Below are 22,377 nucleotides of genomic sequence, written 5' to 3' on the forward strand. Positions count from 1 at the left end.
TGTTTCACCACTTCTTTTGAGGGCCTGAAACTAGGCATGTCTGTTCATTTTGTTGGGGTTTCTCATTTCCAAGTAAAATTGGGTTCTGGAATTTCAGTCAAAAGCAGTTTAATCAAGATGAGCTTTCTTGTGAGGATTCTAGGTTCAAGCACATTCCAGGAAATGTGAATGTAGTAACAAAAACAGGATTTCCAGACTGCAACTTGACTGGGGATGTTCTTCAGTCAGTGTGATGGAGAGATGTCGATGTTAAGCTGCAAAAGACTGCCAATAAACTCTCACGGATAACTGAACTTAGGCAATTAATTGCTGGTGTTTTTTCCACTGCTTTCAGAAACTGCCATGACATGGCAATAAGGGTTGTGCTGTATTGGAGAGAATTGTTCAAGCATTTTATGCTCTAAGTAGGACAGTATATGTAGTCTATACTTGACTCGAACACACCTTTGTGTTTTTCCTGCAGAAAGTGCTGGAGATTTCTGAGTGGGGTGCTTTGAATGTGATAAAAAAAGTAAAAAAGTAACAATGTATAATACACTATTCTGTAATACACTATACACTATTCTGTAATACACTATGTAATACACTATTCTGTAAGTGTCCACCTAGTGGACAAGTCCATTTTGTCTGCTGCTGAAGTGCTGCTTGGCTGAAGGCATCAGTCTCCTGAAGCATACCCCAGCCCAGCCAATCGGAACATAAACAGATGAAATGGACATGTCCACTAGGTGTGCACTCGCAGAATAGCCCTCCAGATCAGTCGATGGCGAGTATTATCAGTATTTTCCACCACATATTTCAGTAAAAATTTTTGGCGATATGGGCAAAACTGTACTGAGAGCAAATTATACTGAAAAAGTACGTTTTGCACTATATGCATTATCTTTGCCAAAGACAACCCTAGCCTGCCAGAGCTTTTGAAAGGTTCTTCAGTAAAGACTTCACCCCCCAAGTTTGAAAATTATGAAGCCCTAAAATTAAAGGCCTTATTGTGGTCAATCCTCTCTGAATGCTAAGAAAGGTCACAGGCCCATGTCCTGGCAAATATGTTTGGGACTGGCATTTCTTGTCTATAAGTAGGGGTGTTTGAATAGTGAAATTTCTCAATTGTAAATAATATTCAAAACTGCCTTTGAATATAAAATCAAATAACGAATATGTTCTCATTTCTAAACAGAAATATGCAGTTTGTGTGGAGCACATTTGATTCAAAGGTTTATTTATGTAACTCGATACATGCCTGACAACGAGCAAAATGAGAACAAGGTTTTGCTCATTGTCTCAGCGGTCCAAAGCCCTACATCAGAAATTCCACGCCTTCAAAGACGTAGTCTATGTCGACGCAGCAGAATACGTAGAATGCAACTGTATGTCCCTTGCAGTGGTGGACTCCTCAGGTCAAATATGCGCTGGTGGTTCAATTCGCACCAGAAGCTTCGAAACAGCGAAAGAGGTGGCTATTGCTCTGGCAATAGCCTCCACACATTGTCATTACATTATTAGCGATTCCAGAGCAGCAGTACGCAATTTTGTGAAAGGTCGGGTCTCTGCTCCCGTAAAACACATAGTAGACACCAACCAACACCCACGACCAATCCAGATCATTAGGGCATCAGCACACTCCTCCCTACCCGGCAACGATGCCGCCCACACCGCCGCTCGAGGACTTGCTAACCGAGCACCCGAACGGCTCACGCTAGGATCAGAGAGGGATCGCATGGTCAGTTACCAGGAAATAACTCGGCACTACAGGTTAGCCAGGGCAGTGTACCCGCCAGCACACAAATAGCTTAACAAGCGACAAGTAGCAGCTTGGAGACTACTTCAGACGCACACCTACCCCAATCCCATAGCCTATCACTACTACTACCCGGACCAATACCCTAATACATGTAAGCATTGTAAGAAAAAAGCGGATCTGTTCCATATTATGAGGTCGTGCCCAGCCGAAAATCACAAATCACGTAATAATACTGAGCAGTGGGAGGCCGTGTTGCTCAGCTCCGACCCTGACCTGCAGGCCCAAGGTCATTAAGAGAGCTGAAGAAGCTGCCCGGGCCCAGGGGCTCGTGGCTGCCTAACAAGGTCATCCGTCAATACCTTGTTTTCAAATAAAGTCTTTACTCACTCGCTCACTGCTCATAGTCTTGAATTTCCATCTCCCGCCTTCCCCCAGTTTTCCCTGGATTGATACATGCATGTGATGTTGTTCACACCCAATGAACTGAGGAGCTTGTAAACTGGTTTCAGTTCCCTTCTTTCATTATTGTAATGCAATATGTACCAGGTAAGAATAGCACCTCGCCAAATGCACATAGTGAGTTGTGTTCGTCAAGGAGATTAGTGCAATACTACAGCACTGCACATTGCTTTAAATGGATGCAAACATGGCGAGATTGGAAAATAATTTGCTTTGCCTAAATCTATATAAATTGTCTAGGCTGCCTCCTAAAAGCCAGGCATTCTTATTTAATGACTAGAAGTTATCTAGTAAGAGTTATCTGCCTCATGCTTTTGCTTAGGAACAACAAATGAAGATTTGATTTTACAAAGTGAATTCTCAAATGAAATACTAATTGTCTTCACCATTCATGTTCTAACATTTGCACACCTCTATCCATAAAGCAACTTCAAAATGGTGTCCTCTAGTAGCTTTCTCATGTTCAGCATAAGAGCATGGCTTTTGTGCAATTTAACTGCATAAGGGCGATCAAGTGCTGGATGAGAGCACTGAAAGCAGATTTTGGCATGTGGTACTGAGGCCTCAGTGGAACAAACAAAATTTTAATCGAATTTTTTTAATATCGGCAACTCAAGGTAATGTCCTTGGGAGGGTATTTTTTTTTTTTTTTTTTTTTTGTTATGGGAAGTTTTCTGAAAGAGTAGGACAATCTGTAACAACAGCATGACTTGCTGTTTATTACTCCTCAAGGTACATCCGTGCCACAGCTAAATGCCATAAGCCTACGAGACACTGCTGCATGTGCTCAAAAACACTCAAAACCGCAAGGAAGGAATCCTGAACATGGTGCCACAACGGTGAAGTGGAAAAAACATAGGGGTGACGAGACAAGTAAAATATAGCACTCTGTGCTACATTCCATTTTGAGCTATACCACTTGGAGTCAAGCTTTCCAGCGTATGTGTGTCATGGACGAGTGTATTAACTCTGCACCCAACCAGAGACGTTGAATTTTATTTGAGACCTTTTTGCTGTTCCTTTCCTTTGATGTTCCAAATACTGGCAGCAAGCTGTCAAATCAATTCTTTTTTAGTGTGTCCTTTAAATTAAAATAACCATCTGAATAATTTGCATTGGGCATCCATGTGCACTGTGATTTCATTGGGCACTTCACAGGATTCAGTATTTTGGGAAAGTTTCTTCGAAAATGGTGCTGTCAATAAAGGGTTAAAATGGGCATATAGAAACTTACTGTGATGAAGAAAAAAAGCAACTGGACATGCCACCAGCACAGAGTGGATGCAACTTTCAGTCACTGTGCAGCTATGTTGAAAAAGCACCCAGTGCTTTAATTTATGCATGTGCATTTGCAATGTGCACATTTCCCTTATCACCATGTAACTTTCCAAGGCATTTTTTCTTTCTGGGGGTGGGGGAATTTGGCCAGGAGATCAACAAGAAGTGTTTCAGAGTATTTTTTGCAGTAATACAGGTTTATCCTACAAGGTATGCTTTTTTTTTTTTTTTGTCAGTTCACTGTCTTGTAGAACCCCAAGGGTGCTTTGGTTTTCACTACTTCAGTAATGTGCACAGTGCTTGATAGACTAGAAAACTTCCCACTATTAAAACAAAATTCTAGGCCAGTGCTCTCGGAGCAACTCCACAGAGGCAGCTATAATTATATCTATGCTGAAGTTCCCAAGTCCATGAGCTTCACATAAGACACTGCCTGCCACCACTGGATTGTGTATGCAGTTTACTTTGTGCCACATATCACCTTACCCCGGTGCAGGGTGGCCAACCAGGACTACCTCGGATTAACTTCCTTGCCTTTCTATATATCCTCTCTCTCTCTCTCTACTTTGGTACAGTTGTAGCAAAAACCTGAGCAAGCTGAAATTCTGCCGTCTAAGAAGATACACAGTTATCCAACTGAAGAATACAAATTGAAGTCAATACAGCTAGCTAGGTTATAACCATGTTTGCTAAAAAGAAGGGACTTTTATATTTTTGAAATTTCAGTTTGCTTCCACCAAATCATTTTACCGCACTAAGCAGTTAAGAGCTCGGAACACACTTGTCTCTGCAAAATACTGCTAGAGTGCCCCTAAGCTAAAAATATAAAAATAATCCCTTAGTTATTTGGGTTTGAATGCCACGGCTGTGATGCGAGTGCTCTACCACTACTTCACAACTGCACTGCATTTGTAGGTAGCATCAGAAATTATGAAATGCATACGAGATGCATTGCAGAAGAGCAATGCATCTTCAAATGCACAAAAAAAAAAAAAAACTCAGAGTGCAGGGCATTTCTATGCATTTAGCTACCAAGATAAAGCATCCTCTTCATACCTGGCCCTCTAATAGCTGAAAGCAACTAAAAAGCAGTAAAACCAAATCAATACATCGCAGAATTAAAATTATGGTTCTGCATGCAAAGCGCATTCCAGCAAGCCTGTACCTATGCACAAATTACAGCAGACTCTTTAACCCCTTCAGCACTACATTCTGATGAAAAGCGACCCAATTTTTCTTTTCTTTTATGGCATACTTTCAAACTTCCCTTTTTCGAAACACTTCCCGTGGAATACACCAATTTACTTTGTACTTTATGCATACAAACCCGATTTTCTCTTGATAAAGCAACTTAAGTGTATTAATGCGTTCGGAATACTTGGGGTCCGTCATGCCTTGTCAATGGGCTGCATATGTTTATATATATAACCATTTTCCTACCTACATGGGTCACTGGGTAGTCCACGGTCGATAGGGTAGCACACTAGGCCGCTGTGCTGAGGGCACAGGGTTTGAAACCAACGGTCGGACCAACTTGGGTGGCTGAGTATGTGGCAATGTGTACATATGCGCTGCTCTTATTGAACCTCTTTCATGATGACATGGGTCACTATTGATGCCAGACTGCGCCCTCAGTATGTGCCACTCAGTCTGTGCTGGTCTTCAGTGAACCTCTTTGATGCTAACTTCAGTAACTAGGTACGTGCCACTGGGGATGTGCTGCTCCACAGTGATGAAAAAAGGTCTCTTAAATTTCTCCTATGCTGAGTGGAATTTAACTCTGGTCACAAAGGTCGCTCAAGGACAGCAACCCGGTGCTTTCATGGGCAGCGCCACAAATTCACTGGGTATGTGCCACTTTTCAATGAACCTCTTCCCAACTTGGGTTACTAAGTATGTGTGACTGGGTGAGCAGCAAGTGAGGGAACAGTTCTCAGCATTCGCAGGCACCGGCACACTGGAAGGTCACATGCGAATTTTCGGTCGTGCTACTAGACAAGCACAGCATGCCCAGGAAGAAGTGCGAGCGGAGCCTGGTTGCCGCATGACGCGTTTCCAAGTCTTCACATGCACCAGCATGCCATGCATTTTGTAGACCATGTGCTGGCTTCATGGCAGCAGCGCTAGATGGTGCCGAATGCTCTTATGGAAGCCCGAAATAGGAGTTCCGCTGCAGTACACACCTCATAACTAGTTTCGACGGTGGCAATACATTGTGTCGCTATATTGATTCAATGCTAAATGCATTACCGTCAACCGTGATCGCGAGATGGGTTCTGCCAAATGTTTTGTCATTGCCACAAATGATAGTCGGAGAACCAAGGAAAATACTTTAGACTGCAGTCCTTCAATATCAACTATTACATGAAGTAATGTTTGGCCCCAAAGAAAGTTTTTTTTCCCCATTCTTCGTCTGCCAAAGCAGGGAACGGCGCACAGAGCTCTGCCAGGTGGCTTGCACCAGGCTCTGCACAACCCACGAGCAAGCTGTCAGCAGGAGATGCCACCTTTGAGCAACTCCTGCCAAAAGGTAGCCCAAAGAGCACACTTTCAAAAACGCAGTCTTTGAATGCTGACAAGTTGCTGTCAAGGGGACCACAGAAATCTGTCTTGCCAGAAGCTCAGCTTAACAGACGTTTACAGAAACCTGTGGCAACGAAACAAGGGAATCAAAAATGCAACTTTTCAGAAAATTTGTCTAAACAGAGCTTGTCTCAAACAGAATCTACTGCAAAACAAAATAACTGTTTTCTTAGTCTCCTCACAGCTGTGATTAGCATTGCACTTAAATTTTCTCTTTTTTTTTTAAAAAAAAAAAGCTCGTAGCCCACTGTGTAGGTGAGCACATATGCCACTGGGCACCATCTAAGCACGACCACAAATATGCGAAGACAGTGGCACACAAACTTTAACTGCAAGTTGCACAGCCATTTTAAAATTTTGAACACATCACAGCAATCTACCATAAAAGTGGTGCTCTAGCGTGACACACTGCTGACGACATTTATAGTTCCGGAATTAACAGATTGTCATGGCAATACCTACACTGCAAAATCCTCCGCAGTGTGCATAGTAACAATTTTCGTGATGGGGTTACAAGTCTATTGCAGTGGCCTATGAAGGATGCAATAGTGGAGGGCTAAAATTAAATTAAATTATGGGGTTTTACGTGCCAAAACCACTTTCTGATTATGAGGCACGCCGTAGTGGAGGACTCCGGAAATTTCGACCACCTGGGGTTCTTTAACGTGCACCTAAATCTAAGTACACGGGTGTTTTCGCATTTCGCCCCCATCGAAATGCGGCCGCCGTGGCCGGGATTCGATCCCGCGACCTCGTGCTCAGCAGCCTAACACCATAGCCACTGAGCAACCACGGCGGGTAGTGGAGGGCTCCAGATTAATTCAGGCTATTCCAAAGTAAGCAATGGGATTACAGCAAAGACCTATCGTTTACAAAGATGAGCAGTAGCGAGTGAGGGCACAAAATAAAACATCTACTGCTCTAACATTAAGCTGAACCCATCAGATGGTTACAGTGAGAGGGCACAACAGAAATGTTTTGTTGTTCAATAAGCGTGGAAAAATGTGTGTTTATTTTCTCTCTTAGCAGCACCAGGTAAACTTTGTCAAACCAATCGTCAAGGAACAGTGTGTCACAGAGCAATGGCATGCTTCATAGCGATGAGAAGCAATGCATCCATGATGTTTCCACAGAAGCCGACTAGAATAACGGCCAGCACAAACACCAACATGAGGTGGCATGAGATGCTTAATGTATGCATGACAATAATTTTTATTCAATACAGCAATGTATTTTAAACATCGCTACTTTCAACACTTTTTTTTTTTTTTCTGCCGACACTAAGTATGCAAATATGGCGGCCTCTGGATTAATGCGAAAATGGTTACACATATGTGCTCGCATGAATGGTGGCAGCGAGCGGGGCCCAGATGTCTCGTGCCCTTTCTTGTGGCTTGTCCTAAGGCATCTACTTTGCAGATCCACCACTGGGCTTTTTCTTTGCCCAGAAATATAAACCTATGGTGCCGAAAACTAAGTAAGTGGCCTTGGCAATCTGGAAAATAAAACAAGCGTCACTTAGTGCCCCTCTTCTGCACTTCAATCGGTCGCATGACTTACGTTGGCACGGCCTGTTTGGGTAACAGTGTTGAAGTATTTAGAAAGACCTTGAAACTGCGGCTCGTTTGCACCAGCCATCACAAAGCCGGAACCTGCAAAAGGCTGAGGGGGGAAAAAATGGCAGTTTTGCCCAAAGGGCAAAGCATCGACAGCAAGAGCAAGGTTTAACATTGTGCTTTAACTCCTCAGTCGGTGTTCTATACACTGCTCCGACTCGCAGACGCGACATACAGGGGTGCGGCAAGATTTATAGCACCCTTAAATGCTTGAACACGCCGTGTAGGGCCTGTAATGTGATCACACAGGCACCACTACTCTGCCCATATTACATCACTCGTATTTGAGCCCCGGTACTATTTTGCACTTTTAATATTTGATAGTCTGAAGATTTAGCTAAAAGCCATGCGCCGTATATGCTATGTTTAATGGCTTATGTTTGCGGTGTGCCATTCTTAAAATTATGAGGAATAATTCAGTCAAGAATGTAAACCTTGTCTGAGCAACTTTGGTGGTTGAATAGTATAGAATCTACTGCATGCATAAACATATAGCATACTTGTACATAAATATGTGCGGAACACTGCGACGGTGGCGGCGAAAATTTACTGCAGATAGGCTCAGTACTAAAAACAAGAACAGAACAGCACCACATGCAGTGACGTGAACTGAGCGCGACTGCTACTGCGATCTATAAAACCCAAGTTTCTCATCCTGCCTAATTCACCCCGTTACATTATTTCAGAGCCTATTGGAAACATTTAAAAATCATTATTGGCGTCAATATCCATACCTTATTTCCTTTCTTAAACCCGTACCAAAACGAACGAGTTAACCCGGGTGGTAAACAAATTTTGTGAGAGCCCAAATGTTTTGTATGAAACTTATGTCCATTAGCATCTATTCTGTCAAATTCTTTAATGAACATTGCATTTACCGCACTAACACTGGTATTATCAAAATAATGAATACCATCCACGTTAACCGATGCAAGCATGCCGGGCCAAGACTACATAAGCATAATACAAAGTACACTGGTTCCGAGTGGACAAATATGTAATGGTTCATACTGCAGAACAGTGAATCATGTTAGTAGTGAGAGATGAGATTCTTACCAAGCAATACAAAAAATACAAGCAGAGGTTATGCAGAAGGTCAGCCTGCCGAGCACCGCCACACTGACTGCAGGTTGGCTGGCTCTGGCTCAGCAAACGGTAACCTACTTACGCCACAGGACAGAACAAACGCTTGCATTTTATTGTAAATATAACGTGGCGCTAGTAAATATACACGGTGAGGCAAAAAGATGTTAGCATTAAATGGGTGTTCCTTTTTTTTTTTTCAAATTAAACGATGGCGTGCCGATATTCTGTTGAGGAACGAAGGAAAGTAGCTGCCTGGATGGAGGTCTTTCAGTCCCCAAGCATCGTACTTATAAGAAAAATTTACCGCCTGGACCGGTCGGGATGCACATGGGATGCACCATCGCACCTGACAATGCCTGAAAGGATCTACGGGAAGTGTGGCAGGACGGGGTCCGTTCAAGACGATTGCGAGGGAAACAGCGGTAGAAAGAGATCTGTCACCGTCTTTCTCTTCCCCTGTCCCCTATCCCCGCCTCCCCTAACCCAGTCCTTGGTGTCAATAAAGTTGTTTCCTCCTCCTCCCTGTCCGAACTGAAGAGAATATCATCCTCGTCCAGGGTGTGATGGCAGCCAGCCCAACCAAGTCCTCGAGCAGACTTTCTCTAGAGACGAATATTTCTCAAAGGTCAGATATAAGAATTTTACACCGTGATTTAGGAATGAAGCTATACCACTTGCAGACTGTGCAGCAGCTCACAAACGCGGACAAGCAAGCACGTGTGAATGGTGCACAAATTATCCTGCAAATGGTGCGCATGGGGCCTGAGATTCTGTTCATGTTTTCTGACGAAGCAACATTCCACATCAGCGGTCGTTCGAACAAACACAACTGTGTCATCTGTGTTAATTAAGAGCACCCGCAGGAAGTTCGCTAGCACATGCGGGTTCCCCCAAGGTGAACGTTTGGGGCGCAGTGAGCAAGTTTGTAGTGATTGGACTCTTTTTTTTTGAAGAACAGACCGTCAGGGGAGAGATTCATCTTTCCATGCTCAGCACGTTCACGGAGGAGAACGCGTCACTTGCCATTTTCCAGCGAGGGTCCTTTCAGCAAGACGACCGCCCCTGCCCATTACAGTCAGATGGTTCGAAATTACCTGACCATTAATGGATTGGTGACTACCAAACGTTGGATTGGTAGAAGTGGTGGTCTTCTCCCCGGGCCAGCACGTTCACCCGACCTGACGCCATGTAACTTTTGGTTGTGGGGCATTGTCAAGGATCGTGTGCCAGCAAACCTAACAACTTGGACGACGTGATAGCACCGCATCACTCACGTCATCGCTGATATCCCTGCCCAAGCGGCCCTGTGGGCCTTACAATCAACAATGGACAGACTCCATAAGTGCAGTGAGCGGGATGGGTGCCAAATTGAAGCCATAACCAAGTCCCTGCCATGTAATTTCACATGACTGAGTGAGTGAGTGAAAGTCCTTTATTGGAGGTCCGGCGAGGGGACGCGAACTCGTCGCGCACCCGGCTATAGTCCCGCGTCGGGACCGGCAGGTCTAGGTAATTAATAAAAGTTACAGAGCAGTTCAATTTGCATTGTTATACACGTACTTTTGAAAGGTCCAAATGACAAAAAACGCAAGGACCACAAGACGACGTCTTGACGTCGTCCTTGCTTTAGACACAGGTTTCTTTTTTTTTTTTTTTTTCCTGCACACCATAGAAAATGACATTGCGCTTGCCGCTGCTCCGTTTTTGCTCATATTTCGCAGCAAGGTAACATTTATGATCACTTGGTACGGTTACTGTTTCGTATCTAAAGAAAACAAAAATGCAAAGTTGCCTTGGAAATAAAAAAATCGGCTTAAGCCACCTCACGAAGAATGCGTTTAGCTTAGCATCAACATAGTGACAACGTACGTATTGCCATCGTTCCACCTCAAAACGAGTTATGTATATGAGGCGTGAACTGCAGCTATAATATATATATACGACCCAAAACGCGCATGCCGTTCGTGACTTGGAAATATACCGGGCTCGCAGCGTTAAGAAAGGAAATGGGGACAAGTCAGATAACGATTATCGTTGTAGCAAGATACGACCCAAAGGGTGTAATTTTGCTTAAGAGTTTAAATTGCACCCTTAACTCTACACTCTTACACTCTTAGAAAAATTTACACCCTTTGGGGCTTATCTTGTCCCACAACGATAATCGTCATCTGTCTTGCCCGCGTTTCCTTTCTTTAACGTTGCGAGCTCGGTACTTCCCAGTCGCGAACGGCATGCGCGTTATCAGTGTGACTCAGCATTCTCGACAGGAAAGTAGCGAGCGCCGAGTTTTCAAGAAAGGAAATGCAAGCAAGGCAGATGACGATTATTGTTGTGGGAGAAATATACACCCCAAGGGTGCAACCGTTTTAAGAGTGTATAGGCAAAGTTACACCCTTTGGCATGCCCCTTCTGCCACACAACGATAATCGTCATCTGCCTCGATGCGTTTCCTTTCTTTAACGCTGCGCGAGCCCGGTACTTTCCAGTAACGAACGGCATGCGCGTTATCAGCATGATAGCATTCCCGACAGGAAAGTAGCGGGCGCGACGTTTTCAAGAAAGGAAACGCAAGCAAGGCAGATGACGATATTATCGTTGTGTGACAGATATGCACCCCAAAGGGTGTACTCTTATCTACACTCTAGAAACAGTTTGCACCCTTTGGGGTGTATGTTTGTCCCACAACGATAATCGTCATCTGCCTTGCTTGCGTTTCCTTTCTTGAAAACTCGGCGCTCGCTACTTTCCTGTCGAGAATGCTGCGTCACGCTGATAACGCGCATGCCGTTCGTGACTGGGAAGTACCGGGCTCGCAGCGTTAAAGAAAGGAAACGCGGGCAAGATAGATGACGATTATCGTTGTGGGACAAATATACACCCCAAAGGGTGCAACTGTTTTTAGAGTGCACGCTCTAAAACAGTTGCACCCTTTGGGGTGTATATGTGCCACACAACGATAATCGTCATCTGTCTTGCCCGCATTTTCTTTCTTTAACGCGGCGAGCCCGGTACTTTCCAGTAACGAACGGCATGCGCGTTATCAGCATGACATATATATCCCGACAGGAAAGTAACGAGCGCAGCGTTTTCAAGAAAGGAAATGCGGGCAAGACAGATTACGATTATTGTTGTGTGGCAAATATACACTCCAAAGGGTGTAAACTTTTCCTACACTCTTAAAACGGTTGCACCCTCTGGGGTGTATATTTGTCCCACAACAATAATCGTCATCTGGCTGGCTTGTGTTTCCTTTCCTGAAAACTCGGCGCTCGCTACTTTCCTGTCGAGAATGCTGCGTCACACTGATAACGCGCATGTCGTTCGTGACTGGGAAGTACCGGGCTCGCAGCGTTAAAGGAAGGAAACGCGGGCAGGACAGATGACGATTATCGTTGTGGGACAAGATAAACCCCAAAGGGTGTAAATTTTTCTAAGAGTGTAGAGTGTACACTCTTAGTCAAAGATACATCCTTCGGGGTGTATATCTGCCACACAACAATAATCATCTGCCTTGCTTGCGTTTCCTTTCTTGAAAACGCCGCGCCCGCTACTTTCCTGACGGGAATGCTATGTCATGCTGATAACGCGCATGCCGTTCGTTACTGGGAAGGAAGGAAGGAAGGAAATCAACTTTATTCAGGTCCTGCAGGCCACGAGAGCTTTGGGCTCTCATAGAGTGGGCGTCTCCCACGACGGAACCGGGAGGTTGAGTTTCCTGGCGGCGTCGTGGACCTGCTGGACGGCCCAGAGTTGGGGAGCGAGTTCTTCGCTCCGGATTGCTTCCTCAAACTTGCGCTTGTCCTGTTCGTAGTTTACGTGAGCTTGCGAGCACGGCCAGAGTAAATGATAAACGTTAAGGGATGTATTGCAATTACTGGGAAGTACCGGGCTCGCACGTCACCTCCGAGTTTCAGTGGTGACGGCTCGCAGCGTTAAAGAAAGGAAATGCGGACAAGAGAGATGACGTTTATTGTTGCACTCTAGTATCACTCATAATTGCACTCATGATAGCATTGCCGACAATGCTATTATGCTGCTAACGCGCGTGCCGTTCGTTACTGGAAAGTACCGGGCTCGCAGCGTTAAAGAAAGGAAACGCATCAAGGCAGATGACGATTATCGTTATGTGGCAGAAGGGGCACTCCAAAGCAACGTTACTAGTAACGGTGCTCCAAAGGGTGTAAACTGTTCTTAGAGTGTATATATACTGCAAACGGCGAAAGCGTCTGCAGAAGCTAGAAACAATAGAGTATAATGCTAGAAACCATAGAAACGCGTCACGGTCGCCATATTTTTTATACCGTCATTGAAGGAAACAAATACGCCACCAAGTCAACATTAGCCAAGAAAGCAGCTAAATAAAAGACCGTTCCTGTGCCGGTCTGTGGTTACCAGTGGCTGTGGTACTAGTGGTACATGGTGGTACCACGGTACGAAGCTGCGACGTAACGTTGTGGTTGAGCGTCTTGCCGGTTTGATTCACTTGCGTTTGTTCCGTTTCGTAATCTGTGCTGCATCTGTGAAGTTGGGACAAGTGGGAACTAGTGTTTTGTGTTTAACGCGAACGTTGGAGTTTAAATGATGCCAACATTTTTTTGCTCTGCGATGAAAATTTGTAATCGTGGAGTTCGCTCTTGTTTACGAGGCTTGCTTTCAACGAATTATCCAATCGCACCTAGCGACCTGACCAAGGAACTCCACACGACTACATCGTATCGTGCAGGCCTCGTCTCGGTGAACGACGTGAACGGTATCCGGGAAATTACCCTTAACAATCCAAAAAAACGGAACGTCTTGTCACTTGCTGTGCTTAGGGAACTGGATGCTTGTTTTAAGGAGGTCGACAAGGAAAACGCCGTTCGCTGCGTTGTCCTTTCTAGCAGCGGGCCTGTCTTCAGCTCGGGACATGACCTGAAGGAGCTGAAAATTGAGTCCAGTGATACCGCCAAAATTGGAGAGATATTTACCGTCTGCACCCGTGTCATGACGGCGATACGTAAGCTGTCTGTTCCTGTCGTCGCCCAGGTGAATGGTCTCGCGGCGGCGGCAGGTTGCCAGCTGGTCGCCACCTGCGACATCGTACTGGCCACAGACAAGGCTTCCTTCTCGCTTCCAGGTGCTGCGTTCGGTCTGTTCTGCTCGACGCCTGGCATCGCGGTAGCCCGTTGCGTGCCACAGAAGATGTCTGCCTACATGCTGTTCACTGGCAACACCATAAGTGCTCAAGAAGCGCTGAGAAGTGGCCTGGTGAGCAAAGTGGTCCCCGAAGATAAGCTTCAAGAGGAAACAGACCATGTGGTCTCGGCCATCGTGGCCAAGAGCAAATCCGTTCTGTCTCTCGGCAAGAAGTTTTACTATAGACAGATTCAGATGGGTATCGAGGACGCGTACGCTGAAGGCGAGCGAGTGATGCTCCACAACTTGGAGTACAGCGACTCTCAGGAAGGTATCAACGCCTTCGCCGAGAAGAGGAAACCATGCTGGGAACACACAGACCGAAAATTTTAGTGTTCAATATTGTGGTGCTTAAACGGATGTAAACAAAAATTATCGTGCAAACTTGGTTGTGAGCTTGGTTAGTGGCCGCATATCAATAGGGGCAGAATGCAAAGAAAAAAAAGAAAAGAAAAAAATTGCAACAAACATTAGAAGAACTTTAAATAGGTTGGAACGACAGAAAGCTGAGCTAGTTGGTAAGGATTCATTATGCAAAAAAAGAGGCGAGGCGTGCAGACAGGACACAAGAGTAGAGAAGTGGAGAAATTCCCCTTAGCTGTGGCCAGTTCTACGAGGGACGTGTATCAATCGGAGGCTAATGGAACTTAAAAGGTTGTTAACCGGTGGATCGCCTTCTAATCTTTCCCTACATTGCCTAGATTGTAACTGCACGCCCGAGTTAAATGAATGCGCGATATTGTACAGGCATAAGAATGAAGATACGCGTCTTATAGTAGAGGCATGGCATATCTATAATGGTGGAAGTGCATGCGTGAGTCAGCCTTCGATTACTTTACATAAGGAAGAGATTAAGTGCCTTAACAGTTATCTCTCGCGTAGACCGGCACAGGTACCCGACTGACACGTGGTGATACCGATCCTGAGCTTGCGCAAATGAGTTTTGTGTCTTTTTTTTCTTTTTTTCGCCTCAGTGCTCCCTTCACTTGACACCGTTTGTGTTGTCCACTTCTCTACTCTTGTGTCCTGTCTGCATGCCTCACTTCCTTTTTTTTAAATAGGTGTTAAAAAATAATTTGAAGCCCTCCGTTACGGCCTCTTGCATAGCCAGTGTGTTGGTTTGGGACGTTGAACCCCATCGTTTAATACATTTTAATTTTATAGCATAAGAAAGTTTAGCAACTCGGATTTGAGAAAAGAAAGAAAAGACAAAACAGATAGGTGTATAGCTGAACCAAAATAAGCTAGACCAAAGCAAAAATATTGCAGGGCCCATCTAGCAGTAAAGAATAATGCTGTTTTTGCAGATTTATGCCATTTTTTGTATTCACCCAGTCTTTCAAAGAGGCATGAAAAAACCACATCTGTGACATGTCAAGACATGTCGATAGCAGCTCTCTCTGATACAACACAATGTTCACCTTGCTTTACATGGTTACCTTCAGTGATGATAAAGGTTAAAAGGAATGTTGTACTGTGTACTTGTCACACCAGCTAGCAGCATGATACCCTTACCTTCTAATAGTAGACAAACTTGCTCTGTAATGCTGCATCATGTGAGGAATATGCAGAAAGAAAAGGCACTGTTTCTAGGCTGTGATATGTACTTTTGATTTGAGTGCCACAAAGCTGTTTTCTTTGGCATGATTGGCACTTTTACTTTGGTGATTGCATAAACGCCATTGCATCACTCCCTTTCCTTTTTTCTTTACATGGATACCATATCTTCTGGCACATATTCTGCCCCCACTGCACAATCCACAAGTCCACAAAGGGGAATTTTGGCAGAACCAATGTATGGTGTATGGTGACGATAATTGGATAATTTATTTATTGATTGGGAAACTAACCATTGCATAGGGCCATAGGGGCTCAAGTTCTCGTTTTTCACAAGCATGCCCAGAGTATAAAAGATAGTATTTTTGACAGTTGCACAACTTCTACTCAATAAGAAAATGGTATTAGAAAATAAACTGTGCAGTGCACACGTGTGAATAGTTCACACAGCAGCAGCTTTCAGTCTTTAGAGATAATAGTATACAAACTATATGACAGATAATGAAGTACATGAAGTGCAACATTCCCCTAATAGAAACCACAGTTACTTTTCTTCTTTAGCAAGAACACTTTCGCCTCTATCAAAGTAGAAACTCAGTGATCCTAATGAATACAAAAGACCTTGGAAACAGGCTAGCAAAATTTTTTTTTTCCACTATTTGAAATGCTCAGTCGTTCCAGAACAAGAATCGGTAACTCATCTGCAGTAGTGTGATTTTTTTGTGGAAATAAGTATATTGTAACCCAGGTGGTGACCACACGTGCTTCCATTTTTAAACCTATGTACAATTCATAGCTGTGCTCAGCAAAGATTATTTGCTAGAACTTGTGCACCTAATTTTTGCACATTAGCAGGAACTAACAAGCCATTTCACAGTCAAGTCAATATCCACACGCTGCCTAAATTGCCTGGGCTGCATTGTGATGCGCTCCATCAGCACCCTTTTGCTAGAGAGGCAAATTTTTTTCTTGTTTGGAGGCTAGAATTTGAAAGCTGATAAGATAAAGTTAGTAGAGAAAGAGAACAACTTTAATGCATAACCCCAGTCCAAGCCATAAGATTACAAAAATGATGAAGTTTGTCATTTTCACGGGAATCAGTATCATAAACTTGTCATCCTTGCCAATAGGGCCAATACGGCTGTACACAAGCTGACAAAAGAAAGCCTGGAAGGCAGTTGGGCACCTATCAAGCAAGAAAATTTTATCCTGTAAATGAGTATGACCTTGGGCCAAGCTTTACAATTTTAAAGCCAATTTTCTAATAAAAGGAATTTTTTTCTTACATTTCTCCCATTATCTTTGCTACCCAAAACAGCAGGAAGAAATTGACATAGATAAGCAGTAGTGCGACATTGACGAGGGCGAATGAAAAAAGATCACAACACAAGCTCTCTTTTGTTTGTCCTCGTCAATTTAGCACTGCTGATTGTCAAATATAAACTTCACCAACTCGCCCAAGTTTCCCTGCTATTGTCGGGAAGAAAATTTTTTCTAGTGGCTAGCAAACAGATTAGGGAATTTACTGGACACGAACTGTCAAATTTCACTGAACAATTTTTGTTCCACAAAGCATTTATGCCTAATATTGCTTGAAAATTGAGTATGCATACTTAGTTAAAAAAAAAAAAATCAGTCCATGATGCTTTTAAACCTTGAACAGGGTGATCATATTTAAGTTTTGTGGAATTTTGAAAAACCACCTGTGGCAGATAGCATAATTCTTGTCCTCGAGCTGGATTATTTGAAGAGGTGGACATTTCTAGCATGAGAAATCGAAACATTTGTTGAACTAAACAAAAATGAGCTAATTGTTAATTAGTTACTTTTCTGGCACATATTGCAATTTATGAATTGTAGCCAGAGAGCTTGCATGATGTATTCACTTCAAATGAATTTCCAGGATGATACCAGTTTAGAGTTATTTCCCAAAATGTGAAACAAAACACAGGGTGTTCAACTTTTTTGTTTGTTTTTGTTTAAAAAGTGAGTGGAATAGCAATGCATTTTTACAGCAAATTTGACGGTGCATATCTCCAAACTGGCATCATTCTGGAAATTCATCCCAAGTGGATACGCCTTGCAAACTGACTGGTTACAATTCATCAATTGCAATATGTAGTGTAAAGTAATTAATTCAAAAGATAATTAGTTCCATAATACTTAAAAATGACCACCCTGTATAAAAATGCATGCACACACACTATATATATATATATATATATATATATATATATATAAACACGCACACTATGAAGAAGGTTTTGCCCAAGGGTCAAAAGCTGCTAGTCTCTGGAGAAGGGAACTTGTAAATGCTGGCATTCTCATTTGTGCAATCAGAATCGTGCCTTACAAGAATTATAGATCACATTTGACCCAAGTGCCAAATTTTCAGATGTCCTAATGAAAGTGATCATATTGTTTCAAGCATTGTTTTGTACAGGGAAGCAATGCTGTCATGAACAGTGCAGAGATGTAGGCAGAAATATATAATAAGTAGGCCTGTATGCTAAATAGGCCTTGTGCTGAATGAGCTCAACACAAGGTGTTCAGCTCATTCAGTTAACGAAGAACTGACTTTGAACTGTCCTTAACTAGTTTGTGCAGTGGAAAGTGAATTGAGCTCATTGTGTGTGCTGTGAACACCAGGCACAAGGAAAAAAAATGCAAAAATTGTGTGAACAATTTTGTACCTCTGCCAAGTGGACGCACTTCTGGTCTACTGGTACAGTTAAATGCTTACTGTGGGAAGAAATCTGATTGTTAGAGAAGGTGTCTGTTATGCAAGGTTTTTTTTTCTTAAGACACCGGAATGGTGGTGATGCATTAAAAAGAAACATCACCCAAGGCCTTTAAGCTACTCGTAGTGCTTGTTGTCTAAGCAATTTCTTTTTCTAGGAAGGTGGCAGCCTAATTCATGTGTGGAGCTTGGTCCTAGCATCAATAATGAATGCAACTAGCAGGGTTGCACCATGTGCACAAAAAATGTAGGCACACTGCATTTGGGCTAAGTTGCTTGCTATTGCACTAGCTGTAATTGACAGCATACTGAGAGTTGGTTATATACATTCAGCAGATTACTCAATTACCTATGGGTGTGATCCATTGTTGAATATACCTTCCTAAAGCCAGCCTGTTTTCTGGGTTGAATGAAGTTGAGCATTGTCCTGATTCTATTGATAATTTACTTTAATTGGCAAATATTTTGTACAATGCCAAAAGGAAGCTAATGGGCCTATAATTCTTCAATTCTTGGGTGTGTCCCTTTTTACAGATTAATATGACATTGGTGTTCTACCGTGTCTCTGGTACAATGGCAGTCATGAGGCATTGCAAATAAAGGGTCACAAGTTCTTTTGAGCACTCCAAAATCCCCTCCATTTTTTATCAAATTCACTGTTCCATCTCCTGCTGCCTTTTTCCTCAACATATCTTGTGGAGCCCTTCTAACCTCATTGGTAGTTACACTTGGAACTTCAGTTCCGTGTTTGTCAATACGTCCAATCACAGTTATGTGGCTGTTATGCATACTGTATAGTTGAGTAAAGAATTTCTCTGCTGTATTCATTATATAGTTGAAATTGATGATGACATTACCCTGCTCATCTTTGCATACACCTTGTTCCTTCCAATGCCAAAAGGTTGCCTGTGCATCATATGAGATTGCGATTTTGCATGAATGTTTTGGGTTCTATCTTTCAGTCTGCGTGTGTGACCGAGACCCCATTCTCCTTCCTCAATCTTTCCTATTATAATTTTGAATGCCACTCATTTTTTTATCAGCTCTAGGGTGTCTACCAAGTTGACATTTTCAAATTCCCATAGTTTTCCAGGTTTTCCCTGAGCGACGCAGAACTTTATGTCAAGACGGGCTGACACCATATCGCCCGATCGATTCTGTCACTCTCAAGTATAAGCATCTTAAAGAAAAAAAAAAGTAATCCAATTTGAATATTAAGGAGTAGTGTTTATTTTATTCAAAATAAAAAACTGAAGGTAGGGGATAGTAAAATGCACAGCAAATAAAATATCTTCAAAAAAGAAAGATGATAAAGCCCATTGCAAATCGAGTCGAACATTTACAAATACGAATGAAGAGAGATGCATACAGAAGCAAATATTTTCGAAAATGAGCTATTTCTATCAAGTGATGGCAAGATCATTGGTATTAGGCCCGAACTTTGTCACAATTAACTGAGATTTTCTCAGCAGTTGGAAAGTCAACCTCAACTGTCCTCACATACTCTTAACCGGCCACGCACAATACGTCCGTTTTGTGTTTCACTGCGTTCAAGAGTTTATTTTGGTTTGGATGAGGGTCACCTGCATCCTTGCGTCAGCCAACACTTTGCTTTTTGAGCTCAAGCTCCTTCAAAGAAGAGGCGGCACAGTTCCTTTCCTGATCATTCCTCAATGCGACGGTCATTTAATTCTGTTCTTGTCCTCGTAGTTCTGCGCGCGTTCGCCCCACGGACCATTTGAAGAATCCTCAATTGGTCAGTTGTACAGTCAACGTCCGATTTTTCTAACTCCCTAGGGGCCACAAAACGTCCGAAAAATCAAATCGGGCAATCCGAAAAAAAAAAAAAATGAAATTGCATGTCTTTTACTGCCTTTAAGGGATCAAATCCTCATAGGCACGTCCGAAAAAGCTCTGAAGGCCTGTCGGTACATGTATTAGACATATAGGTGCTCGTACTGTGACAGGAGGTACCGGGTGCACGCGTGTATAATAGAATTTGGAATGGAGTACGTATTATATGGAATACGTACTGTGTCCCGTGACAATTGCCCCTTCCCACGCTTGTTAAGCTTCACCGCGTAACGTCCTTGTGCAGAGGCGAAGCTGCCCTTCGGGAACCCGCATTATGCAACGCGCGATGCTTTCCAAGCTTCGAAGCCAATCGCGAGGATTACAGAGGCGGAGTCGGTGCCATTACTGACAGCGGCGAATTCTTTCAATGAAAAACACGGCACCGAACGGCAAGAACCTTAATAGCGAACGTCGAAGCAGCTAAGCTTAGCGTTGCCTCGGTGGTCAGGCTACGGCGGTCAGCGGATCTGCGTGCGAGAGCGCTGGTTCGAGGCGGCGAGATAATCAAAACGGCGGTGTTGGCTTTGATTAATGCTGCTTCGGACCTGCGGTCGCGGCAAAAAGTCAGGAAAATCGGTCGGCGAAGGGTTCTTGCATCTGAAATTACAAACGTTGTGGTGCACGCCGCGAAATCGTCCGCATTATCGCGGGCATTTCACAAAAATCGGGCGTCCGGATCGTTTACTGTAAACTGGCAACTCCCCCACATCTTGTCTCTCTCAATAAATTCTACCCACACTGTTATGCAGATCGTTGCCCTGGCTGTGGCAGTTCGCCCACCAATCTTCCACGTCACGATTGAGTGCACTGCGAACCTCTTTCCTCCCTTGCCAACTCTCCTTTACCCCCTACGCAACAAAGAGCTGTGGGACGATGCGCCCTCCGCGACGGACCTCCCGAGGTCCTCCGAGCTGTGATATAACGGGCTCGAAACATCGCCGGAATCATCTTAGGGACCCTGTATTGAGGGTACCTTCCATACTGCATGCTCTCGCCATTCAAATATTATTAATAAAGATGTTTTACTCTAGCTCTCTCTCCAGCCGACGACGGCGTCAAAGACAATCGATTCCCCTCATTTACTCGAGCCAGCTGTAGGGCGACTTTCGTTCCCCTTTTAAAAAGAAACAAAAAAAAAAAACAGCTAATTTTTTCTGGAAGCACAAATTCCCTAGAGTTTTCCCTGAGTTCTTCCAGATCCAAAATCCCTGAGAATTCTCGGTTTTCCCGGTTGGTAGATACCCCGCAGCCGCTCCCACAATTCAGAAAATTCATTGTGCTATCTGGAGTTATATAGTACCTTCATCGTTTCTTTATTACGTAAACTTGTCTGCTTGCTGTCAATTCCTTATCCCCAACGTACTTCGACTTCAGCCTCTGAAATTAGTTTCGTTAATGTTTCATTCATGAATTGTTATGCTGTCTTCGATCAGCTTCCTGTTTCAAAGCCTCACATTTGTTCGTGCTTCCTCCCCGGGGTTTGGCGCGTCTGCTCGATCGGTTTCCCGTCGAGCAAAATGGGGTACGTCGATCTCCGCGCATTGCCAGGCAGGCACGTAAAGCCGCGAAGCCAAATGACACAAAACTTCTGGGTGGGGAGAATAGTACGTGAACAGTTAATTCCTTGGGCGCGTAGTTGGACATAAAATTGCACACGTGTCTCACTGCATGCATGCGAGTGCCCATTTTGGCAAGGTTCTGGCTGGTACGTGTACGCGGGCCGCTTTCTCGTTGCGACGATAGATTGGATTTTATGCAACCGGCAAACGGAGTCCTCAGAGAGTAGAGCACCTGAGATTATAATAAAGGTCCGAAGCGGCGCAGGATCTCCAGGGCACCTATAAGTAGCCAGCTTTATCGACACTATGGTACACCCCTGATCACGCAACGGTATACTCTGTCGGTATGGCGAGGCACGCTTTGTTCGCGAAACCCATATCAGTTCACTACAACTTCGAATTAAAATCAAAGCATTTTTACAGCGCCAATTGGAATTGCTAAAGCATTGTCGAGCTACTATACAGCGCAGCTTAGAAAGGAAAATTCAAGCACCTTAACACCATGTCTCGATCCAGCGTTGTTTAATTATACAAGCGGAGAACTATTCGCTTCGTCGGTACATAAAAGAGAACCTCGCCCAGCTGCAGGCACAAACAAAGTTTGCTCCAATCCAATCCAATCGCAAGCATTCATAAAGAAAACAAACAAGCCTTACATATTTCACTTGATTTTTGATCCTCCACAGGAGAACTATAATATATCTTCAATATGTCCCATACTACTAATGA

General features: G+C 43.7%; 1 protein-coding gene across 1 annotated transcript; it reads left to right on the forward strand.

Annotated features, from left to right (window-relative positions):
• Positions 1–13,092: 13,092 nt before the first annotated feature.
• On the forward strand, positions 13,093–16,780 carry LOC126546146 (enoyl-CoA hydratase domain-containing protein 3, mitochondrial-like). The gene has a single exon (XM_050194262.3). The coding sequence runs from the start codon at positions 13,342–13,344 to the stop codon at positions 14,269–14,271; it is 930 nt and encodes a 309-aa protein (XP_050050219.2). The 5' UTR covers positions 13,093–13,341; the 3' UTR covers positions 14,272–16,780.
• The last annotated feature ends 5,597 nt before the right edge of the window (positions 16,781–22,377 follow it).

The sequence above is a fragment of the Dermacentor andersoni genome, chromosome 1 (genome assembly GCF_023375885.2).
Source record: "Dermacentor andersoni chromosome 1, qqDerAnde1_hic_scaffold, whole genome shotgun sequence".
Classification (NCBI taxonomy): domain Eukaryota; kingdom Metazoa; phylum Arthropoda; class Arachnida; order Ixodida; family Ixodidae; genus Dermacentor; species Dermacentor andersoni.